At 46.9% G+C, this 14,817-nt stretch overlaps 1 protein-coding gene across 2 annotated transcripts in view; it reads right to left on the bottom strand.

The window, feature by feature from the left end:
- The window catches only part of Fanca (FA complementation group A), a 63,408-nt gene that overhangs the window by 5,147 nt on the left and 43,444 nt on the right, over nucleotides 1–14,817 (bottom strand). For both annotated transcript variants that reach the window (XM_052727324.1, XM_052727323.1), the window contains exons 31-35: nucleotides 3,315–3,399; nucleotides 1,527–1,699; nucleotides 853–958; nucleotides 721–780; nucleotides 497–601 (exon numbers count right to left, since the gene is read on the bottom strand). In XM_052727324.1, coding sequence (XP_052583284.1) covers nucleotides 497–601; nucleotides 721–780; nucleotides 853–958; nucleotides 1,527–1,699; nucleotides 3,315–3,399 — 529 coding nt within the window. The remainder of the gene's footprint in view (nucleotides 1–496; nucleotides 602–720; nucleotides 781–852; nucleotides 959–1,526; nucleotides 1,700–3,314; nucleotides 3,400–14,817) is intronic.

The raw sequence follows: 14,817 nt of genomic DNA, 5'->3' as shown, positions 1-14,817 counted from the left end.
TTATATTATGAACGTTTGGCCTGCATGTATGTATATGTATCATATATGGGCCCAATCTTTGTTCCTGTAGAGGTCAGAAGGTTCCCTTGATATATGAATGGTGAGCTACCATGTGGATGCTGGGAATCAAGCCTGAATCCTCTGGAAGAGCAAACGATGCTTTTAACTGCTGAGTCTTTGCTCCAGCCCCTCTAGCTACTTTCTTTCTCCTTAAACATTCTTGTGAATCCTAACAACCAGGGAGGGACACTGAACAGTGAATCCCAACTCTTGGAAAAATATCAAGACAAGGGTCTGTGAGGTGTCTCAATAGGAAAAGGGGCTTCTTGCCAATGATGACCTGAGTTCAATCCTAGGGTCCCATACAGTGGGAAGAAAGAACTGACTCCCACAGGTTGCTCTTTGACCACTGTGCATGCATACACATACAGAGAGATTGGTGTGGGGGAAGGAGATAAATAAATGTAATTTTAAAAATCCAACATGCCAGACCTACCAGTGCTGAGGTCAAAATCATGGGACATTTGGTCTGGCACTCTGTTAGGATCAGGTTGGCCACCAATGCTGGGTCTTGACTTCGAAAACACACATTAAGGAGTCCCTGTAGCAAGAATACACTGAAGCTCAGCAGTTTGCCAACGCAGGTGCCCACGGGAACCCTGGCCCTGAAGGGCACTACCTAGACAACCAAAGAGAGTTACAAAAGAGGCACTGGATTACCCTGAAGAAGTGGATGGTGATGTCACAGGTCAGGACACTGCCATGGCAACAGAAGTTTCTCTGTAAAACAGTTCAAAGTCAGCATAAAACCAACACAGAGGTGAAAGGCCAGCCCAGAGCACTTGCACATACCAACTCAGAGTTGACCAGGCTAAAGAACTCCTCACAGTTGGGGGAGACAGGTTGTCTGGCCTGGGGACTGCCCATAAGAACAGATGGAGGCAGGCGGAGGAGAAGCCTTGGGAAGAAGGGGGTGCATCATGGTGAAGACAGTGAAGACAGACAACAAACAGGGTACCCTTTCCCTGGCTCAAACTTGGTTGCACAGTACTTTCCAGATGGAGTGATGCTACTTGAACCACAGCCCCCGGCTTCCTTGTGTGTTCTACACACAAAGCTGTCTTTGTCCCCAGCTTTTAATTCCCGCTTAGTCACTGTAGATACCCCAAATATGCTTCAAAAATATAAATAAATAAAATTTCAACAACCATATAGATGGATGCACCACCGTCTAAGGAAGCAATCCCTAACTGGAGGATTCTATTATGAAAAAATGCACTTAAAAAAAAAAATGTGTTCTTAAAACAACCAAGTGTTCTTTCTAGTACATCCTTCAGCAGAGGGACTCTTGAGTCTGAGTACAAAGACTTGAATCCAAAGCATCTTTTGCACTGTCACACCTGTTCCTATGGGAGCCACCAGGATGCTCAAACCTTTCCAAGGTTGCGGCGGACATAATACAAGCCATTAGTAGTGGAAGCTAAAGGCAGACACTGGCACATGAGAGACACGGTGATGTCTGTTACCGTTTGCACAGGAGCAGCTCTCGCTGTCTCCTAAGGCTAGTAGCCATGCTGTCCCCGCTCGCCAAAGCTTGGAGTCGGCTTTTGAACACCCGGAAGAGAATGTGAGTCTGAGAAGTTGAACAGCCATAGGAGACAGAAGAGCCTTGATCCAGCTCCAGATCCACAGCCATCTCCTGGAAAAGAGCAGACCCGGACACACGTCCATCCTCTATCTCTGAGCTGTCCCCAAACATGAATCAGGGCAGGAAAGTTCTCAGGGCTCACTGTGGACCTTAGTTGGGGACCCTGAGAGATGAGCTTGGAGGGTTATCTCCACAGGGATGGGGAGTGAGGAGGGGCAAGAACACAAGCTTTCCCATGTGAAAACCATTTTTAGCCAGATCTGGCAGCTCAACTACTGGGAAACTAAGCAAGAGGACTGCACATTCAGGGGCCTGCCTGGGGGAGACCACTTGCCGGGGTGTACATGGCTCTAGGTACCAACACCACAGAAACAAAACAATTTTTTATCTTTTTTTTTTTCAGAGCTGAGGACTGAACCCAGGGTCTTGCGCTAAAGCGCTCTACCACTGAGTTAAATCCCCAACCCCACAAAACAATTTTTAAATTGCAAAAATGAGAGTGCAAGGAATACTGATCACACTTCAGAGTCACCCGTGGCTGCCCTCTGCCTTTTCATTACTCCCCGCTGTGCAGACAGGCAGACACACATGTAGGAATGAGCTGAAGGTGAACTTTTGTGCCCCCCTCCCCAGGCCTTTGTATGCATTCTTTAAGGCTGGAGTCAGTCTCTCATGGTCCATCACCACCTACACTAGCATAGCACAGCTATACTTCTGTCTGCCCCCAGTGTAGTCTAGGCTGGTGTCAGGCCAACATTTTGCTGTCACAGCTCCTGAGACCCCTGTATTTAATTGCCCACAATTTTGAATTCAGACCCTTGAAGAATGGTTTGGATCTGAAATGTATGTCCTCTAAAGGCCAGGTGCTGAAAGCATGATACTCCCCTGCCCCCAAAGCACAGTGTTCAGGAGTGAGTGGCTCATGAGGGCTCTGACCCATCTACTGTTGGGTCTACTGTTGGAGACATACCTAAATGGCCTACTGGGAAGTGGTGGGACATATAAGAGGTAGGGCCTGGTTAGAGGAACCTACTGAAGAATCTACTGTGTCCCCAGTCGCTTGGTCTCTGCTTCTTGGATGCTATGAGATAAACAGCTTTGGTGTACCACACTCTCCCTGATGTGATGTGCTGACCACAGGACCATGGCAATGAGGGCAAGGGATTGAAATCAGGAGGCAAAGCTTTGCTCCTTTTTCTCAGTTATCGTGCCATAGTGACAGAAGACAGCTCCCAAGGGGAGTCAGCCATGGAGGACTTGGAAATAGGCTACCTTAGAAGATATGAACTGAGAGACACATTGTGTGGAGCATTCTCCCATTCATTCTGGGACCCCATGAAAACTCCACGTGCTCTTTTCCTCTGCTAAAGAAGCAGTAATGAAGCAGCAGAGGGTGTGCAGCAACAGCAGCTTTGCTGTCTAAGTTTGTGTGTTCCAAAGCCTGCAGACAGTTTTGACATCGCAGCTGTGTGTCTGGGTTTTGTGATGCTTACCGTGGTGGAATAGATTCAGGACGCTGTTGCTCTAGGTCTTAGTCATGGTGTGGATAATGCAAGTTTCCCCTCTGTCCTGTTGAGTCACCATTATGCAAACTGGTCATAAATACCTCAGCCAAGAGCAGGCTTGCTGCTACAAACACACTGAGTCCTGTTGTCTTCTAACTCACCTGTAGCCTCAAAAGAATATCCTCATTTCCCGTGCGGCCACCAAGAACCAAATCAGAGTCCTGTGAGTGGTTATAACTCCTTGAACTGAAAATAAAACAAAAGCCTGCTCAGTACCGCCTGACAGTACCTCCTGTGGTGCTCATCCCTCGCCTGCCTCCCCAGCGGAGCGTCTGCACATAACTGACAACCTGAAACAATCAACAAAAACAACTCAATGACACCAAAGTAACAGCCGTCAAAGATAGCAAGAATAAAGAATGGCAGGGCACATGATGTAATTCCAGCACTCAAGAGGCAGAGACAGGAGGACCACTGCAAGTGTGATGCCAGTTTGGTTGACACAGCAAGTTCCAGGCTATCCAGAGCTAAATTATAAGAGCTTATCTAAAGAAAGGGGAGGGGGTGTCTGGAGAGACAGTTCCGTGGTTAAGAATATTTGTTGAGTAATCATAAGGACCGAAGTTTGGATCCTAGCACCTATGTAACATGCTGGATGTCTTGTAAACAACTCCAAGGGACTAACACCCTCTTCTGGCTTCTGCATTTGCGTGTGCGCGCACACACACACTCCTAACTTTTTAAAAATTTTTATTACTATTTAATTAATTAATTTTACATCCTGACCTCAGTTTCCCCTCCTTCCTCTCCTTCCATTCCCCCCCCACCTCCACCTCCCCTCGCCCCCATCCCAATCTACTACTCCTCTGTTTTTTTTAAGGGAAGAAAAATAGACCAAAACCAGGTGTAATTTATATTAGGAGGTTTAACATCCAAAAAATAATTTATACACTTAATAATGGCACAAAAACATATGATCACATTAATAGATACAGAAAAGGTATTTGATAAAATTTATACCCTATAATGAAAAGAATGAGTCAATAATCTAGAAACAAAATGGCATTTTCTCAACTTGACACAGGACATCTGTGAGAAACCTAAAGCTAATGTCATACTCAACACTGAAAGACTAAAAGCTTTTCCCTTAAGATCAGAAATAAGAGTTGGGCAGTGTTGGTACACACCTTTAATCCTGGCACTCAGGAGGAAGAAGTAGGCAGAGCTCTGTGAGTTTGAAGCCAGCCTGGTCTACAGAGCGAGTTCCAGGACAGTCAGGACTGTTACAGAGAGACCATTTCTTGAAAAACCAAGAGATCAGAAATAAGACGAAGATGTCCTCTCTACCACCTCTCTTTAACTGCATTCCACATACTAGCTAGAACAACTGAGTAAGAAAAGAAATACGAGGCTTCTAAACTAGACAGGAAAAAGGTGAATGATGTGCATTCACAAATGGTATGACTTCACACACAGTAAAGCCTGCATAACTCACTCAAAAAGAACTTCTGCAGATGCTGGGTGGTTCTGGCACACGCCTTTAATCCCAGCACTTGGGAGGCAGAGGCAGACGGATCTCTGTGAGTTCGAGGCCAGCCTGGGCTACAAAGCGAGTTCCGGGAAAGGCTCTAAAGCTACACAAAGAAACCCTGTCTTGAAAAAACCAGAAAATAAATAAAATAAAAAATCAAAACGTTGATCCTAAAGTTTAAATGAAATCAAAGGACCCAGAACAGCCCAAGCAATCTTTAAAAAGAGCAATGTTGGAAGACTCACACTTCCAAATTTCAAGACTTCAGTTCAGAACACACTGAGACAGCAGACAGAAGCAGGGGACCAGAAATAAACTCTGGGGTGAGTGGCCAGCTGACCTGTGACAAGGACATCAAGGACATCCGATAGGGAAAGTACAATCTCTTCAACAAAGACATGCCAAAGAAAGGCAGCCCCACCTCTCACGTGAAGTAAGTAAAAACCGAAGTGTAAGAGCTAAGAGTAAACAAAGGACTCAGACGTCACCAAGTTCACTTTTGAGGATCAGCGAACATTATCAAGGGGGTGAAAAGGATTCAGGGATCAGGAGAAAATACGCGTAAGTCATCTATGTGCTCAGCCGCCAGCGTATATAAAGAACTCCTACAACTCTGTAAGACAGCCCAACTTAGAAGGGCTTGGGTGTGTACTCAGAGGCAGGCAGGGCACTTTTCTAGCCTGTGTGGGGCCCTGGGTTTGAACTCTAGTAGCACAAAAAGATAGGTAGGGTGGTGGGATGGGCAGGAAAAGGAGTCTAGTAGATATTTCTCTAAATGATCCATGATCATGTTAAAAAAAAAAAAAAAAAAAAAAAAACCTCAAATGAAAGCTACAGTTAAACAGCACTCATACCCCTAGAACGGCTGTTACCAAAGTCAGAAGTAACAGTGTTGGTAATGGTGCAGGATACCTCAAATCCTCTCTACTGCAGGTAGATATAAAATGGTAGAACCAGTTTATGAAAACATTTTGAAAGAAAGAAACGAAGTATTGCTGGGCTGTGGTGGTGCATGCCTTTAATCCCAGCACTTGGGAGGCAGAGCCAGGCGGATCTCTGTGAGTTCGAGGCCAGCCTGGGCTACCAAGTGAGTTCCAGGAAAGGTGCAAAGCTACACAGAGAAACCCTGTCTTGAAAAACCAAAAAAAAAAAAAAAAAAAAAAGAAAAAAAGAAAAAAAAAAGGAAAAGAAAAAAACTATTATTATCCCTCAAGTCCACTCCAAGAAATACAGTAACTTGGGGCTCTACAAAAACCTGTACACAGGGGTTGGGGATTTAGCTCAGTGGGAGAGCGCTTGCATAGCAAGGGCAAGGCCCTGGGTTCGGTCCTCAGCTCCAGGAAAAAAAAAAAAAAGCCTGTACACAAATGTTCGTAGCAATGTTATTCACAATAGCCAACACAACAGAAACAACCCAATGTCCAACAATGGAAGAATGGATTAAAAAGATGATATATACTGTTCAATGGCATTATTCAGCCATAAAGAAATGAAATACTATTACATGGATGAACCTTGCCAACGTTTGCTCAGTGAAATAAGCCAGGAACAGAAGACCACACGTGATTCTGTTTTGTTTTTGTTTTTGTTTTCTTTTTCTTTTGGTTTTTTGAGACAGGGTTTCTCTGTGTAGCTTTGCACCTTTCCTGGAACTCACTTGGCAGCCCAGGCTGGCCTCGAACTCACAGAGATCTGCCTGCCTCTGCCTCCCGAGTGCTGGGATTAAAGGTGTGCACCACCACCGCCCGGCGTGATTCTGTTTCTTTTTTTTTTTTTTTTTTTTTTTTTTTTGGTTTTTCGAGACAGGGTTTCTCTGTGTAGCTTTGCGCCTCTCCTGGAACTCACTTGGTAGCCCAGGCTGGCCTCGAACTCACAGAGATCCGCTGGCTCTGCCTCCCGAGTGCTGGGATTAAAGGCGTGCGCCACCACCGCCCGGCTGTGATTCTGTTTCTTAACCCTGACTGACCCTAACCAGGGGTTGGAGAGTGTCAGCAGCACACTCATTGGCATGGGCGTGAGACAATGTCTGCCCACCGCGGAGTGGCTCTCAAGCGCGGAAGGGGACACTGAGATCAAGTCCACTTTCACTCTGCTGTGCTGCCACTACAACTGTCACCCCAACCCTCAGGAAGCTGAGGCAGGAGGATTGAGTTCTAGGTCAGCTGGGCTACTGAGTGAGACCCTGTCTCAAAACAAAGAACTTCCTATAGTGATGTCGCACTGACACACGAACACCTGCAGAAGAGGACATACTGTGAATTCATATGATGTGCTGTCGCACTGACATGTGAACACACACAGAAGAGGACACACTGTGAACCTGTATGATGTGCTGTCGCCCTGACACGTGAACACACACAGAAGAGGACACACTGAACCTGTATGATGTGCTGTCGCCCTGACACGTGAACACACGCAGAAGAGGACACACTGTGAACCTGTATGATGTGCTGTTGCCCTGACACGTGAACACACGCAGAAGAGGACACACTGTGAACCTGTATGATGTGCTGTCGCCCTGACACGTGAACACACGCAGAAGAGGACACACTGTGAACCTGTATGATGTGCTGTCGCCCTGACACGTGAACACACGCAGAAGAGGACACACTGTGAACCTGTATGATGTGCTGTCGCCCTGACACGTGAACACACGCAGAAGAGGACACACTGTGAACCTGTATGATGTGCTGTTGCCCTGACACGTGAACACACGCAGAAGAGGACACACTGTGAACCTGTATGATGTGCTGTCACACTGACACGTGTGAACACACGCAGAAGAGGATACACTGTGAGCTTATACGAGTTGCACTGGTCTGTGCTGTTACTAGCACAGAGCAGGAGGTTTGAGTACTATGTGGCTGACCTTTGGTAGAAGTCCATCAGCTCGCTGACAAGGACTGTGCACGCTGCTTCCAAGTCTCCATCACAGCCTCCCAAAGCAGATGGTGCTGGGAAGAAGTGCTCATAGATGGCCCACTGGTGGAAGTCATGTCTGCAACAGTTGAACACCGAGGTCAGTTCTGAGGAAGACTTTATAACCAGGGGTCCAAGGGCTCCATAAGAGGAACATAGGCCAGGGCATGTGGCACACACCTTTAACCCTAGCACTTGGGATTGGAATTCCAGCAGAGGCAGGAGGATCGCTAAATTTGAGGCCAGTCTGGTCTACAAATCAAGTTCCAGAATAGCTAAGGCTGCGATACAAAGAAACTCTATCTCAAAAAAAAAAAAAGAGGAACACCCAGTTCCGGTGACTGGGCAAAGTGGCAGCTAGCATCAGCAGCCTGAGAATTCAGAGTGGAGTGAGGCTTCATTGTCTACAAGACAAGGGACCGGTGCTGTGAGAAAAGCCACTCTCAGGGGCAATCCTGTGACCAAAGCCCAGGCAGTGTTAATCCTGCAGGGTGACGGCTGACTATCTCAGTGAACCCAGTCAATGGAGCGGGCAGCCACGCCGATGTGGACTGAGTTATCCGGTGGTCTGCACCACATACACCCCAAGAGGGAAATAGCTGAGAATCCAGACTGTGGATTGCAGGTCAGTGGTCAAGGAGAGCCGTACTATCTATGCTGAAGGGAAGGGTCTCAAGGACGTGGTGACTGTGGTCCACTAAGTAGAAACAGCCAAATACAAGTGAGATATTCCACCCCACAAAGAGTGGGTGAGGGAGATGGAGGGCAGCACTCTGCCCATGAGGGCTGAGATCTGCACAGAATCTATTCAAGTATCAGGCGTGCGATTACAGCAGGAAGGGTGGCTGGGAGTGACTTGTCAGTGGGGTTTTTGCTGTGTGTGTGAAAGGCCTGCAAAAGGGGGCGGGGGGAGAATCCCTAAAACACGCCTAAATACCATCTCAAGGTACCAGTGGCCCAAGGGGTTAAAAAGTGAGGTTGTAGAGGCTGGTGCGATGGCTCAGCTGTTAAGAGCACTGGCTGCTCTCGCAAAGGATCCAGGTTCACATCCCAGCACTAACATGGCAGCTAACATCTGCCTGTAACTTCAGTTCCAAAGGATCTGCCACCTTCTGGCCTCTGTAGGTACCAGACACACACAGTACATCCATAAGCATAAATAAGTCATTTTTTTAAAGCGAGGTTATAATGAGACCTCAAACAAACAAAAACCCAGTCAAGATGTACTCGGTTTCTGGGGCCCATCAAGGCACTTCTTGGAGCCGGCTCTCCAATGCACCCTATTGCCTCACAGCAAGTAGCCTGATCTACTGTCCCAGTGTAGCCACTGGCTCTTCCAGGGCCTGTCTTGTAGCCTCAGACCATTCATCGTGTCTACCTGTGCTTTTACCAAAGTGCACCGAATACACATTCTTTCTCAACATGGGTTCTGGTGGGTGTAGGGTTCCCACACAGACCTCGTCTGTCCTTATCTGTACAAAGGTGCCTTATAAGGTAGGTGTGTCTCAGTTACTTTGTAACCCCAGCTTCTGGGACATTCTAGAAGTGTCTGGCAAGCGGTGGAACCCCAGTGTTTTTCAATAAAGAAATGAATGACTGAAGTGCTCAAACATGACCCAGTTAACCTGTACGTAAGATGGCTGAATGAAACAGACTGTGACGATGTCTTAGGGGCCAGCTCCCCTGAGCGCTTACCTGTCTGTATCTGAGAGAACATCAACTTCAGGTTGAATTTCCAATTCCAGCTGTACCCAATCTCTGTAAGTTAACTGAGTAATGGAAACATTCAGGGTAGGGAGGATGAAACACAGAACTCACACGGCTTATAAGCGTTTGTCATTTTATCTGAAAAACAGAGATCTGTGCTCTGCTGTAATGAGATGGAGAACTGATGCATTATGGAAACATATTGTGTACAGGCTCTGAATATGAAATTAAAACTAGTGAACCAGTCCAGTTTTGCTTGTTTGTCTGAGGCAGGGTCTTACTCTGTACCAAGGGCAGGCCTTGAACTTACTATGGATGGCCACAAATCTGTGGTCATCTTCTTGCTTCAATTCCTCTCTGAGTTTGAGGTCAGCCTGGGCTACAGAGTGAGTTCCAGAACAGTCAGGGCTACAATGAGACCCTGCCTAAAACAAACAAACAACCAACCCCCCACTCCCCCAACCCTTGATGTACAATCTGCTTCAAATATTCCTGGCATCTTTTTTTCTTCCCCGAGACAGGGTTTCTCTGTATTCCTGCATCTTATATCTCGTTTTTTCTTATGGAAATTCTTAGAGTGCTCTCACATACCATTGTGCCCTAATCAAAAATCTCACTTTGTGTAAAAAAACCCACATGACAGACCATCCCTCCGCACAGTCCCACCTGGACAAAGTTCAAGGCAGACAGATATGATGTAACCAGGAAGCAAAACTGCAGATGTCCGAAGACTTGACAGGGCTCTGAAGAGCTGATGAGCTCCTGGCTGTCGGCTGCTCCACCTTTCCTCACACCGCTCACAGCACCACACCCACCCTTATATAGCCAAATCACAAAGAAGTGATAAAACAATTTTCCCCAAACTAGACAAACACGTTAGGAAATAAAGGACATGGTCTGTTTGTGCAAATCGTGCCAGGTTCCAGTTGATGGGCATAAGCTAGAGGCATGGAGAAACCAAGGCCCTATGATAGGGCTGCTGTGAAGAGTGCTTGCGGGGAGAAACCGAGCCCAGCAAGGTCTTCTGGAGTGTCCCTTCACAGTGACCACAGTGAAAGTTTCAATGCAACCAAGTATTGCTCTGGCCTCTCAGGAGACACAGAACCCTCTTACACCCAGGTTTCTTCCACCCCCCTTCAACCCCAACACACACACACACACACACACACACACACACACACACACACACACACAGAAGCAGCCAGGACATGCGACATGGTGGAAAACATGGAGACTTACATAAAATTCCTTTTCCTTCAGCAGCTCTTGGAAGCTGCTCCATCTCCACAGAGAGTGTGCAGCACTCTGCCAGTCTGCAGAAGGAAGGTACAAGGGTCTCCAGGAGATGGAAGCTGTGTGTTCTGGAGGACAAGGTGCTCTGGCCTCTGAGAACACCCTTAACATAATGAACTGAAACTGAAAGTGACAAGTTCACAGTGAGACAGGGGACCAGTCACAGACATACCCAGAGAACCCACCAGGAGATCTGTCACCCTCTAGGGGACCCAAACCAGCCCTGACATACACAGCATTTCAGTGAGCAGGGGAGGAGGGGGAAGAGGGGAGGAGGCAAGGTACTTCTCCTTGGGGTCTTCCTAAAACCTGGCCTTTCTGGTGAAATTTGGGGTGGGTGTTTTGAGAGGCCTGTAACTCCAGCTCAAGAAGTTCTGAAGCCCTTTTCTGGCCTAACCTGTACTCCCCGCCCTCATACAATTAAAAAAAAAAAAAAAATGAAGAAAAAACTTTCACAAATCCTCCTGCTTCAGCATCCCAAAGATGTTTTTCTCTTTTATTCCTAACGTGAAGCCTACAGTCAAAATCCAATGGTTATACACAAGAGGCGCCCATCAGAATTCTAGGAGTCTGAAGTAATAACTTGGTGGTAGGGCACTTGCTTAGTACATGTGAGACCCGAAGTTTGATCCCAGAACTTAAAAAAACAAAACAAAAACAAAAACCGAACCAACCAGCCAAACAAACAAACCTCCCAAAACAAAACCATACAGAGGGATAACTGTGGTTTAAGGGGAAAGAGTATTTTTTTTTTTTTAATGAATTCTTAACTTTTAACTTACCTGTGCTATAAACATCAGTATCTATTCAAAGGAGTAGCATATACTTAACAACTGACATCTTAGCCCCAACTTAAACTGAGAAAGAGATACAGTAGCAGTATTCAGCATGAAAAACTCCCCAAGCAGACAGCCAGGTTGTCCCAGAGACAGCCTGATGTATCGTGCACCCATAAACTGAGGTAAACACAAGAAAGCTGCAGAACCCAGAGACCTTCAGGTCAAAAAGCAGGAATCTGAAACACATACCCTTTTGATCAGACCTGGAGATAAACAGCTGTGCAAGGCAGCCAGGGGCTGTGCAGAGAACTTGCATAAACAGTAAGAAATTGCTGCTGTACAGAATCTGCAATGAGGGAAAAGTAAACTGAATTTACCCAACCGTCTTCGGTGGTGTTCTGAACTAGATGATTTAAAGAACTGTTGGACCACCTTGGTTTCAGGCTCAGTGTCTCCTGAGAGGGAGATGCTGCCTCCAAAAGCTCACATCCACACTGAAGGCAGGGGATGACAGGCACACAACAGCATGTGTGAGCAAAGGCACACTCACTGGATAGGTGTGAAGAACCACACCAAGACAAAAGGAACGAAGCATAACACTGCCCGGCTCTTGGGTCATTGAGTGGAGGGCACAGCCAGGAAGGCTGGTGCAGGCACCCCTAGCTCAGTGAGCATCACGTGTTCTTTTGTGAGAGTCTCAAGAACTCACTCGCATCCGCGTCTTGGGAGAACACAGTATCTGTGAGCACAGCTCAGCCTCATGTGCCTTTGGCCACTAGGAGACATGACTGGTCACAACACTGTGTGCAGAAGCAAAAGATGACATGGAACCGAGAATAGGGGCCTTTGTCCCAATGCCTGACCTTGGGAAAAGGACTTTCTTGGGGGATCAGACAATTATAGAATATTGCAGTTTTCTATATGGCTTAGTTTATACAAATAGCTAAAGCTTAAAAGTGAGCAAAATGAGGCTAGACAAATATTACTGAACCTGAGTAGACCTTAGGAATTTATTAATCTGTTTTGAAATTAATTTCGTTTTATTTTATGTGCACTGGTGTCTTGCCTGCATGCATGTCCGTGTGAGGGTGTCAGATCCCCCGGAACTGGAGTTACAGACAGCTGTGAGCTGCCATGTGGGTGCTGGGAATTGAACCTAGGTCCTCTGTTAGGGCAGCCAGTGTTCTTAACCACTGAGTCATCTCTGCAGCCCTGGAATTTATAGATCTTGATTATCAAATATACCTTATTTATCAAGCATACGTTACTTATCTAAATTTTCTAGCAGCTTGGTGTTAACTTATGTGGGAGTAGGCAGTTATCAAGCTATAATGGTTCCACAGTGGCGGGGATTTTTTCCCAAAGAATTATTTTGTTTAGAGAGGCTGCCATTTTATACATTTTCATCCTTCAAAGCACACACAAAATTTCCCAAGACAGCCAAACAACCTCCACCATAGGACAGCAAGGATATCCTTTGCCAAGGATGTTTATAGTAGTGGGGTTTTTTTGTTTGGTTTTGGTTTTTTCGAGACAAGGTTTCTCTATGTAGCTGTGCGCCCTTCCTGGAACTCGCTTTGGGAGACCAGGCTGGCCTTGAATTCACAGAGATCTGCCTGCCTCTGCCTCCCGAGTGCTGGGATTAAAGGCGTGCGCCACCGCCGCCCGGCTACAGTAGTATTAATGTCAGTAACAACTTTCAACTTCAGCAGTTCCCTAAAGCACAAACAAACGTAAACACCTATTAAATAAAATAAAAACCTAAAATATTAAGGAGATGACTCTTGGGTGACTCATTTTCTGCACCGCTCTCTCTAATTTGGTACCAGGAATTGAACCCAGGGCCTTATTCAAGCTGAGCATAGATGCTATCACTGACTATGTATGCCCCATCCCTGGGCTCTCTCTCTCTCTTTTTTTTTTTTTTTTTTTTTAAATTTTTGGTGATTTCATTTTTCTTTTATGTGTATAAATGTTTTGCCTGCATAGATGGCTGCACACCAAGCATGCGCAGTGCCCATAGAGGCCAGATGAGGGAGTCAGAGTCTGTAGAACTGGAGCTAGAAATGGTGAGCTGCCATGTGGGTGCTGGAATAGAACCTGGATCCTCTGGAAGAGCAGCCAGTGTTTTTAACCACTGAGCCGTCTCTCCAGCCACATGGTCTCTCAGAATTTTATTTGCTGAGTATTTCTCACTTTTCAAGAGGGGGAAGAACTGCTCAGGAACTCAGGAATGACTTACTTCATGCAGAAGAGCAGAGATTCCCTTGTGCGGAAGGTCAGGAGGCTGTTCAAGAACTCAGGGACACAAAGGCTGCCGGCGGAGGCAAGAACACCGGGATCCACCTCTGGAAGTATGGACTTGGACTCGCCCAGATGGACGGCAAGGGCAGCCAACCCCAGCACATGAGGGACGCTCAGGCTTGGGCCCTGAAATAAGGACAGAGTTAACGATAGTCTGTTCCCCAGCTAGAAGACTCGAAAATCACTGAAAAGTGGAAGGTGGCATCAGTGGAGGCTCACAGCAGCTGGAGAAGTGACCTGCAGGATGCAGGAACCTACCTGGTGATGGAGCAGCTGGCAGAGCCGAGTGAAGCACTGCAGGGAAAAGCACGTGTCCACAAAGGGTCCTCACGAAAAGGACAGCCCAGGGGCTCTGCCTGCAAAGACAGAGAACAAGTCACTGGCTGGTCGTAGCCCTGTCCACTCCTTTCACGACCAGTCTAGGCACAGGGGCCTAGACAAGGCTCAGGGTTCTTCCAAACGGTGGCCTTTATGTAACACAGACCATCAGTCTTCAATGCGGTCCCTACCCGACAAAACAGCCTAGTCATCCACTCTTGGAACAGAGCTTGCCCGGCTTGGTCTCAGCACCCTAGGAAAGATGGAAATCACCCTTACCTCTCCGGGGGCACAAAACTAGAGGCTGCCATTTGGTTCTGACAGAAGGCTGTGAGCAGGAGATCCACAACCTGGGAGGAGAGACATCACTGTGAGGCTTTGGCCTCCTACATCTGGGAGTGACCTGTACCAAAAGAACCATAGTAAAGGCTGCACTTAATTTTTTATTTATTTTATGCGTGCAGCGGCCAGAGGGCAACTCTCAGGAGTCAGTTCTCTGCTACCACCTCACAGGAAGTGGGGAGCAAATTCAAGCTGTCAGGTTTGCATTTGGAAAGGAAGCTGCAATGCAACTTAGCACCAAGTCCCGGACTGCACCAGGATACGCGTTACCACACAGGCAGAAACTTGAAGGTGCCCAGTGGGAAGACAGGTAAACCTTGATTTGTCAAAGGTAAAGAGTAAATATGAGCTTTGGGGTTAAAACCAGCCTTCGGGGGCTGGAGAGATGGCTCAGCGGTTAAGAGCACTGGCTGTTCTTCCAGAGGTACTGAGTTCAATTCCCAGCAACCACATGGTGGCTCCCAACCATCT

The sequence above is a fragment of the Peromyscus californicus genome, unplaced genomic scaffold, assembly GCF_007827085.1.
Source record: "Peromyscus californicus insignis strain IS unplaced genomic scaffold, ASM782708v3 Scaffold_8__1_contigs__length_139910024, whole genome shotgun sequence".
NCBI classification, from domain to species: domain Eukaryota; kingdom Metazoa; phylum Chordata; class Mammalia; order Rodentia; family Cricetidae; genus Peromyscus; species Peromyscus californicus.
Note: the sequence above shows the minus strand (reverse complement) of the source record. Positions and strands in the feature narration are given on the sequence as shown.